Here is a 10,668-nt window from a genome sequence, read left to right on the forward strand (position 1 = left end):
GAAGCGTATTGATCCATACAGTTTTACATCATCTTGCTGTTAATGTTTCTTTAGTCATTTCAGCATTCCTACTGCTTGAACCACTGTAATAAATCCACCCTTACAACGTCACTGGCCGTAGTCTGATCAACCTTCAGCCAGAAAGAAGCAGTTTGTGCTTGTTTCCCAAACAACATTGTTTTCGGTCCAGTGCAACCCACGTGATCACGTTACATCTATACTGACAGCGATGACATTGAATATATTTACATAGTTTTAAGTCAAGCGTTCTGTCAGGTATACGATGTGAAACCAAACCCTGGATCCTGAGGGCAAATGTGTAAAAAATATAATTTTTGCTCTCTGATCTTCCTCATCTCAGTGCAGAAGGTGCTTGAGTTTGTTCTAAAGACGTTTCTCTTTAATCTCGCAGCTGTGAATTATGTGAGCCAGAACTTGAAACATGACTCGTTTGAGTTTATGACGTCATTACTCGACCCTGCACAACATGTTTCCACATATCCATGTGTACCCAGTACATTACATAATCTAGTGATGTCATTTCCTAGAAAGTTTTTTGTTGTGAGAAACAGCGACATGGAAAATACACTAAAGCCTAATGCCATATGTGTTGGGAATTATCTGATCTGATATCTAATCTCTTTATTGATCCAGATATCATTTACTGGTTCTTTTTTGTGTTATTTGCCAATATCAGACTGTTCAGCGATGCCCGTCATAATGTCCTTGACATATATTTCACAACACCTCATGAGGGTTTGACAACAAAGTTTCAAGTAATTGTCTTTCACAATGCACTGGGTATGTTATGTTCCCGTTGTCATTATAATGCATTACTAATTGAAACTGCATTGGCCCAGGTCCATGTTTCTATTGTGTGATTTAAAAGCAGGTTCTCACCTTGAAAATAAATGATCAGTGCCATACTAGAGCTTCCAGTTTCGACTTGTATGCTTAGATTACCATTTCATCTGATAAAAAAAGTTTTGCATCGATGCATGTGAAATGTTCCTGTAAATAAAAACTGGCAGAGCATGGTGCTAGCAACACGGGATTCACGAGTTCAGTTCTCCAGGAAGGCACGTAGTGTTGATACACATACAGTGAATCTCTTAGATAATGCTCTTAAAGTTAAGACACCTGAGGTCAGGCATCACAGATGCTGTGTTTGAAAACAGTCACCTGATCTGTCCTGGTAAACTTGAAGACTTAAAGGTAACTGTGACACAGAAACCTCATTTCTTTAATCCCTGTCACTCCACACTTACATTTCAAGACAGTTTACCCATCATGCATCACTCTTCAGGAGGTCAAACCCTGTTTATGCACACAAAGTCCCTCTTGACTCCACTAAACCAGTTTGGTGTTTGTGAATAATTTGTAACAAATATGTGTCAATAATGTCAACTTACATTTTTACTGCAGGCATTCTGGTGTTAAAATCTTACATGTGATTACTAACATGAGGCACAAACAGTGCAGTTTCATACTGATGTTTAATACCTGTAGGGTTTGTTTAAAAATAATTTAATGTGTAAATATGCTAATATTTTTTAACCCTTATGTGTTGTTGGGGCCATTTTTGTTATTTTTTAGTCTTAATTTGGCCACAACTTTCTTTGTGTTTCAGCACATGGAATGATTTTTGGTGACAAATCTTATATTTACACATAGTTTAAGAAAATGCTTTAAAATTTTTCAAAAACTTAACAATTTTGGGTGGGCAAATTTACTACCCTTACATGTTGTTAGTGGCCAAAAATGGCCACTAAATTAAACTGCTGTAAAAATGTATCAGATCAATTTTTTTCCAAATTTTTTGGCATAAATCTGTTAATCAACCACAGTACTGATCAAAACTATCAAATGTTTACAAAAATTCCATGATTTTAACTCTTGAATTGCCACGTTTATAAGTGGTTTCACTGATTTGGGAAAAAAAACACCCAAAATGAAAGATTTTCAATATAAAAAATGATTGTGGACTGGATTTTCTTTTACCTTTTTCACAGTCTTTGGCATGCCAAAGATTGGTAAAAACATTGGCTTTGATGCATTTTTACTTTTGTGCAGCATCAGATTTTATTTTTTTTCTCCCTAATTTATTGTTTGTGGCCAACTTTTATGGACTTCTATTATAACAACATTTTTTGATTGCAAAGCCATGACTCCTTTTATTCATGCATTTTTGATTCTTTGTGGTTTTACCGTTTGCTAAGAGGTAAAATTTGTCATTTTTACTGTTGATCACCATGTGGCACCATTAACCCTTTAGTAGGCCTGTGCAAAAAAACAAAGCTCAAATTCTGGCTTGTACATAGAGTTATATGGAGTATAACAGCATATTATTGTATGTAAGTTTGTGTGGGCATGCCCAAGACTGTGAAAAAAATCCAGTCCACAATCACTTTTTATATTGAAAATCAGTCATTTTGTGTTTTTTCCCCTCAAATCAGTGGCATCACTTATGAACTTTGCAATAAAGAGTTAAAATCATGACATTTTTGGAAACATATGGTAGTTTTGATCAGTACTGAGGTTGATTAACTGATTTATGCAAAAAATAGATTTTTTGTAATCTGATACATTTTTACAGCCGTTTAATTATAGTGGCCGTTTTTGGCCACTAACAACACGAAAGGGTAGTAAATTGGAACAATGCACAAGGGTACAACACTCTTTAAGATGTTGTTTATATTTATAGGTGAAAGGAAACCCTTGCAGACTTGTGTGACTTTCACAGTTATTTAACCAGCATGATATCAGTGTTTGAATCCATTGAAATGAGGCACATCCTTCAATAGTGCTTTGACTCAAAACCATCCATGTTGTTAGAAATAAGGCTAAGTATGAGGATAGTGTACATAGAGTGTGTTAAGGGCCTGTGTGTCGTGTGTATCCTAAGATGAATTTGTAAAACAGGGCTGTATTCAGAGATGATATTGTAATGTGCACCAAACAAACACACAGAAATCAGACTGTTGAAAAAAGCTTCAAACACTTAAAGCCTTTAAGGCTATGCACTTCCATTTTATGATCTCTCTGTGGAGTGATGGGGAAAATATAGGATTATCAAAATGGGAATGTTGTAATCTTAAATGTCTGATAAGGGAAGAAAATGTGGCCTGTAAAAATGTCTGGAGTCTGGAGGGTGAATCTGACAGAAAACCCCAAATATTACTGCAGTCATGAAAAGTGATTTGTGGTCTGTGGTGTTTAAGGTTAATAATAAACAATGAGCTCATCTTCTGGTTGACCTCTAGGAAAAATCACAGATCTGGGTTTTAAAAAAGCGTTAAATTAAAGAATTTGCAAAAGTCTGGGCTCATTTGCATCTGGGAAAGATATTCGCCACCACTATACCACAGAAATGTAGTCTTCATGGATCATCGAGTCTCTCAAGTTCAAGCGATCTAGAAGAAACCCACGAGTGTGTGTGACAGTGTGAATGGAAACATGGACATTTATGGATTTTCCCATTTAAATTACTTTTGAAATTTTATATATGTAAATAAAATTAAACCTTTTTTCATTCTCTTGTGAAAAGATATCAAATTAAACATTAATACACTGAAAAAATGATTCATTCAATTTACTAAATTTTTTTAAGGTAAGTGGTCGCAGTCAATTAATTTAAGCTACAATTAACATTTTCTAATTTGTGTTGTATAAATGTAGCTTAAATAAATTGACTGCGACCACTTACCTTAAAAAAATTGAGTATATTGAAAGAATCATTTTTCAGTGTATGTATAACATTTGCATGTGTTAAATAATTGCTACACGCCCACACCCACATGTACAAACCATTAGGATGTAACCAACTGGATAAATATCATGTAACTTTATATTCAATAAATAAAATGTTAATCTATATCTATAAAAGCCTTCAGATGTTTCTAAGATGACAATTGAGGACAAAGACAACATGTCTGTATGTTTACATTCTCACATGACTGGCTCACCAGTGCTCTGTTTATTTAATGAGATCTGATAATACATGAGATGTGTTTATAGCTGATATATTTACTGTAGGTGTAGTAGTGTCCACTCCTAATTTCATGACATCTGGCAGGATGTCCACAAAGTGAAAACAACATTTGTGCAGAAGGTGAGGAAACATCGTTTAGGATCTTCCAGTAGCTTGGATGTTGTTATTATGACACCAGATGGCCAAATCATAAGGAAGGAAATATTACAAAATACACAGAAACCCTTCCTAACATGACATCATTTCATCTGCATTCGACCAGTTTAAACACTGTAATACTGAACTGTAAATCTAACTGTGATCCATTAATGTGTGCTAACTGCCAAAACATTGCTTGCTTCTAATATCTATTAACTTTGCATTTACATTATTTACAATTCAAATTGCCCTATAGATCATTGACGCCTGGTTAAATGCAAATGGAAAACTGAACATTTTCAACTATGAAGTGAACATGCTGTTTTTTGTATAAAAAGCAGGGCTCAACGCAAATATTTTTTTATACTGGCCCGGTTGGAACAGTGGTTCAGGTTTTCATTTGCCCTGCCAAAATTTTCAATGGCCCCAATAAAAAAAATGTCAGTGTCACATATTTACAAAGAATAATTCCAAAGTCAAATATAATTGTATACATATACAACAGACATGTTCCAACGAAAAAACGTTTCTGCTTTACCTAAACTGACAGCAAACAAAAAAAAATTGCTTCATTTATTTCGTTGTGTTTTCCAAAGTAAATGTCTGCTTCCAAGATGTTAAAAACTATACATTGATGAAAATATATTTTAGTGACTGAGCCTGGGCAAGTGACATTATTTTTTACTGGCCCGAAAGTCTCTCACGCTTGCCCCGGGCCACCGGGCAGTCCTTTATGTTGAGCCCTGCAAAAGGTTAAAAACATCCAAATATATATTTTTAGTTACACAGATGTGTTAAGCAGTGCCTTCAAAAACCTGTCCTGAATTACATCAAAATTTAAACGACAAAATTCTAACATTAAATTGAACACTTTTGCTAATTTTTAAACTTATCACTAGAATATTTTAATAATCGCTGAAACATGTATGTATTTTTATCATTAGTTTAGAGTTAAATTTAGCAGAAACGTTTACAGTAGGCTATGATTGGTCACTAACGAAAAGCCATTTGTAAGTCTTTATATAAAAAAAAAACTTTTTCAGCATGTGGCCCCCTTCCTAAAACTTAAAATTGTAATTAAACCAAAATATTAAAATACACAATGTAGTGCTGCTGATTAGTAGCCTTATTATTCTGAGGTTTAATTACACACAGGATTGATGATAAATTCATATATTTTTATAAAACTGGGGCCCCTCTGGCCTTTCAGGGGGCCCTTCTGGCCTCTCAGGGGGCCATGCCCCCCACCACTTTATTCAACTCCTCACGCGAGTCTAGTGGCAAGAATAAACCGGTTTGCGTGTTCAGAGGAAGCCGGTTCCAGCTAGTGCGTCACCCTGGAAACCACGTCACGTATATATAGTGCTGCACTTCAGGGTCGGCTTTATAGTAGAGCCGAACCGCCTATCAGCAGCAGACATAAGGTGAAAGTAGTGTCCTTAATTTCAAGCACTCAGGTCTAATGGGAAAGTCTTTGTAAATGCATTTTAAGGTGGGTTATTCAATATTTTTAAATATATTTGGATAAACTCATTGTTTTAAATGAACAGAGAAAGTAGTCAATCTGACTGATTAGTTAACATTAACAGTTTCTTTGAGTTTAATTGATAGCAGGTTGGATAAATGTGTCGTCTGTTATAACATGATGGGCCTCTATCTGGAGCTGCCAACGTGGCCAGTATGTGTCATTTTTGGACAACTATATGTATACTATAGGTAAAACTATAGGTGGTGACGTCACTGCCTGTGAGAAACCTGACAGATATCCAAATCCCATGTAAATGCAGTTTTCTGTTTTGCATGAAGACAGGGTTTTTTTATAGCAAAGGTGGATGATGGAGCCTCCCCAAAAGTTCCCAGAAGTTACTGACAGCTCCATGGAGCTGGGGCAGAACAGAGCAGACCCTTTTATGCAAATTGTTACGAGGAGGCAACAGTACAAGTAAGGGATAATGTAGAGGCAGCCGGTAGTTATTGGGAAATAAGCCCCGACAGTGTGATCAGGACCCGACGCGAAGCGGAGGGTCTTGTATCACACTGAAGGGGCTTATTTCCCAATAACTACCGGCTGCCTACATTATCCCGCTTATTTCACGGCTACTTGCCACAAAAGAAAAAAAACTGGACATGAATATGAAACATTTTATTGGCATATTTGTTTTAAATTAACATTTTTATCCTTCCGCGAAACTTTGCACAGATGCATAAAATGATCGTAATACCTTATTAAGATCCTCTGCTTCATACTTGTCTGTCTCCATTTTTTTCTCTTTAAGCCAGTCTTTGGGAAGTTTTAACGCCCATTCTGTATTTTTTTGTGTGTTGGCTTCGTAGCTGTCATGCTCTATTTTGTCAAGTTCAGTCTCAGTAAGCTGTCTGTGTCTTGTCGTGGTTGTCGAGTGTTTGTCACAAGATGGCGCCAAACAGACAGTAATCTTTATTGATCTTTATTGGCGCGGAGTGATTTTACTCGTGCAAGTAGTACCGGCTATGCGTTATTATTTTGGAGCGGTTATTATTTGAAAAGAACGAACCTGCAAATGTCTCAACTGACCAATCAGAATCAAGCATTCCAGAGAGCCGTGTAATAAAATGTGCTAACAAGATACAAGTTATCACTATTCCAAAACAATACCTGTTGAGAGAAAAAGAAACTGGAAGTGTTTTTCTACTGAAAAGAGAGAAGAGATCGTAATCAATATCTATGTCAAGTATTTTTGGAAGAGATGGGAATTTAATTTTTTTATTTTGCAAGAGATGTGGGTAACTGGAGTGCAATCCACCCTTACAAGACTCTACTTGGATTAATTGCTTGATCAATCGCAATGACCAGTTTGACTGGAGAAGACTTTGACTTCACCTTCCTGGAGGAAGGTTTCTGTGCACGAGATATAGTGGAACAAAAGATCAATGATTCATCATTATCTGTAAGTTTAGCTTTTATTAAACACTTAATCATTTTTTTATTACTACAGTATTTTCTAGATTTAGAGTAAAAGTATAGTCATCAGAACCCACATATATAGATGTTTGGGAGTTTAGCTGCTTGTATTATAATCTCCAGTCGTTCTCTTATGAGGTGATTTCTGATTCTTTCCTGTAGGATGATAAAGATGCCTTCTACGTGGCAGACCTGGGTGACGTTTTGAAGAAGCATCTGCGGTGGGCGCGCATCTTACCCCGCGTCATGCCGTTTTATGCAGTCAAGTGCAATGAAAGCAGAGCTGTCATCACAACTTTGGCATTTCTGGGAGCTGGATTCGACTGCGCAAGCAAGGTATTCAAGACTTGACATAAGCATGCCAACTATATGTGTGTTTGCTTTAATCCCTTATTAACCTGACCTCTCTGATCTCAGATGGAGATTCAACTCGTTCAGTCTGTGGGTGTGGAGCCAAGCAGGATCATCTACGCAAACCCCTGCAAGCAGGTGTCTCATATTAAATACGCCTTTGCCCATGGGGTGCAAATGATGACCTTTGACAGTGAAGTAGAGCTCGTGAAGGTGGCACGGTGCCATGACAATGCCAAGTGAGTAACTTGACTAGCATCACAATTGTAGGTAATAACTGCAAGTTTCTGTTTATTGACCTGGATTTGTGTTTTCTGGTAGACTGGTTCTCCGTATCACCACTGATGACTCAAAGGCCATGGTTAGGTTAAGCGTGAAGTTTGGAGCCACGTTAAAGACCAGCCGTCTGCTGCTGGAAAGGGCAAAGGAGTTGGGGTTAAATGTGATCGGAGTGAGTTTCCATGTGGGCAGCGGCTATACTGATCCTGAGACGTACACCCAGGCCATCTCTGATGCACGCTATGTCTTTGACATGGGGGTGAGTGACCTTTCACTGTCAAAATTTAAACCGAAAACCATTTACATGTCTTGTGCCGTTTTGGATCTAATGTGAAAAATTGTCATCCAACAGACGGAGCTGGGATACAACATGACGCTGCTCGATATTGGAGGAGGTTTTCCAGGCTCTGATGATACCAAACTGAAGTTTGAAGAGGTATCTTTTATGGTTAAATAAATATTTTATATCAAGATGTTAACTTATTGTTTGTGTTGGCAGATTGCTGCTGTGGTAAATTCTGCACTGGATAAATACTTCCCTGCTGACTGCGGTGTGAGGGTCATCGCTGAGCCTGGACGCTACTACGTGGCGTCTGCGTACACGCTGGCAGTCAACATTATTGCTAAAAAGGTCATCATGAAGGAGCAGTCAGCCTCTGATGGTAAGAAATTAAACTCAACATTGTTGATTTTTAAGTATGCATTAAATCTTTATTCTTAATCTTGATTTGATTCACTTCCACAGAAGAAGAGGATGATGATGGGGCCAACGACAGAACCTTGATGTATTACGTGAACGATGGCATCTATGGTACCTTCAGCTCTTCTCGGACCATTCCTGTCTTACCAAATTTGTACAAGGTAAGGAAATTGGTCAGAATGATAAGATTCTGCTGTGCATTAAAATTAACCTGTGATCCATAAACTCTTATAGAAACCCAAGCCTGATGAGCGCTTGTACCAATGCAGTATTTGGGGTCCAACGTGTGACGGTCTAGACCGCATCGTGGAGCAGTGCAGCCTGCCAGACATGCAGGTGGGCGACTGGCTGTTGTTTGAGAATATGGGGGCCTACACCTTGGTCACATCTTCCACCTTCAATGGCTTCCAGAAACCTGATATTGATTACATCATGTCCCGAGCAGCCTGGTGAGTAGTTTGTAATTTAAACATCACTTCCCTTTATCTCAGTTATTTCGAAGGAACCGCTGTAGTCTGTAAAATAAGTCAGGGAAAACGAATGAAAAATAGCCTTTTGGCTAATTCTGGTGCATTTACAGTAATGTTAATTAATGTACACTGTCCCTGTCAAATACATTTTAAATGTTAAAGCTTCCCTTTTCTGCCGCTGAGGTTAAGAGCCAGATTTACTAACAGCTTGCACCATTGCAAAACTATCATTTTGGCGTTAAATAAAGGCTGTCGGGATTTACTACGCTCAGTCAAGGTGTGGTCTAGTTATTTTTGTGACTGATCTGTGATCTTATTGCATATGCATTTCTAGAAACTCCCTTTCAGATGCAAATTTTATAAGATTATTTAAATGATTCACACAATGCTATTTACTAATGTTTGTGCGTGTTATATTACTGGTGTTTACTGGCCATTGTTTAACACAGAAAAAAGCATGTCTTAAATCATATTGCGCTTCAAATTGCTGCAAAATAATGAGGCATCACAGAGAGCACATGATACAAGGCAGAGGATTGTAACAGAAACTGTTTATTTGGATTGTCAGAGGAACATATTATTCAAAAATATTGTTTGCCAAGCCATGTTATTTTTTATTTGTTGAAGTAAATAAAAGTCACTAGGAAAAGTCACACAATACCAGATGTTTCAAAACTTTTTTGTAAACCTTCAGTACTCCAGCTCTTTTCAGTGTCCTATGACTTTCTTAGCTGGGATTTCACAACCTGAATTTTCCGCTGGGATTTCCGTGGTGCAAAAACAAGCGCACCTCATCAGCTCTGCTTATTTGAGATTCTGAACTAGCGTTGGTTGCGCTTCTCTTAGTAGATTGCGTTGGTCATTATGGAAATCAGCTGTAGTGCCTGTGTTATTTGCGCTTTTTGTAAATAACCCGCAGATGTTACCACTCCCATCAACGGTTTTTCGAATTGTGCTCTCACGCTTATTTGCCCCGTTTAGTAAATCTGGCCCTTAGTCTTAATGCATTTTAATGATTTTTCGCTCTTTTTGACATTTTTGAACTCTTTTCACTTTTGTTTGACTTCAGGCAGTGCATGCAGCAGATCTGTGCACTGGGATTGGCCGCTCTTACTGAGGAGCAGTGCATTGAAGGCGTGAGAGTAGCTTAGATATTCCAGCCAAACTGTGCCCTACTCGTGTCCTCTGGGCTATTGAATGATGGCAACTGTTAGATGTTTTATTGTAAATAGGCAACTCTTCTTATTTCCTATTTTCTTTTAATTTTTTAATGCCAGATACTTGACTGGCAGATTTAAGGGGGTTTAAATGTATGTCCACCTCTCTTTGTGTTTGATCTGTTGTTAAACTTGCTCTCATTTTAATTGAAGGGCTGAGATGTTCAAAATATCCAACAGATCATTTATTATAGCATGTCCAAAATGCCCCTATTTTGGTGGAAGTTTATTGTCTGTACCTTCAAATGCAAATGACAGTGAACACTTTCAGTTTAAATAGATCTGATTAATACAGTCTGAGACAATAGTATCTAATGGACAGAGTACAATTCACTGAGGGTGGACATTATGGTAATGCAGGACTGTAAGTGGGCGGGGCTTTATCAGTGACCCCACATTGATAAGAGAATCAAAACGGCATGTCTAATGTTTAATGGAGATTAAAAAACAAGGAGTGGGTGGATTTTTTTCATCGTAGGGTGGTTGTGTTCACACACTGCCAACACACATTTATGTCAAAACAACACCTTGTAAAAGTGGATTTTGCATAATAGGTTTTCCTTAATAAAATTTGAAGAATT

At 37.5% G+C, this 10,668-nt stretch overlaps 1 protein-coding gene across 2 annotated transcripts; it reads left to right on the forward strand.

Annotated features, from left to right (window-relative positions):
• Positions 1 to 7,748: 7,748 nt before the first annotated feature.
• Positions 7,749 to 10,072, forward strand: LOC135778300 (ornithine decarboxylase-like). 2 transcript variants are annotated; one of them, XM_073812315.1, is made up of 6 exons: positions 7,749 to 7,959; positions 8,053 to 8,136; positions 8,200 to 8,362; positions 8,446 to 8,561; positions 8,635 to 8,849; positions 9,940 to 10,072. In XM_073812315.1, exons 1-6 carry the CDS (start codon positions 7,780 to 7,782, stop codon positions 10,019 to 10,021), a joined length of 840 nt encoding a protein of 279 aa, XP_073668416.1. In that variant the 5' UTR covers positions 7,749 to 7,779; the 3' UTR covers positions 10,022 to 10,072. The 2 variants fall into 2 exon arrangements, with proteins under 2 accessions (XP_073668416.1, XP_073668417.1); XM_073812316.1 differs by having other exon boundaries at positions 8,449 to 8,561.
• The last annotated feature ends 596 nt before the right edge of the window (positions 10,073 to 10,668 follow it).

Source organism: Paramisgurnus dabryanus, chromosome 17 (genome assembly GCF_030506205.2).
Source record: "Paramisgurnus dabryanus chromosome 17, PD_genome_1.1, whole genome shotgun sequence".
NCBI lineage: Eukaryota > Metazoa > Chordata > Actinopteri > Cypriniformes > Cobitidae > Paramisgurnus > Paramisgurnus dabryanus.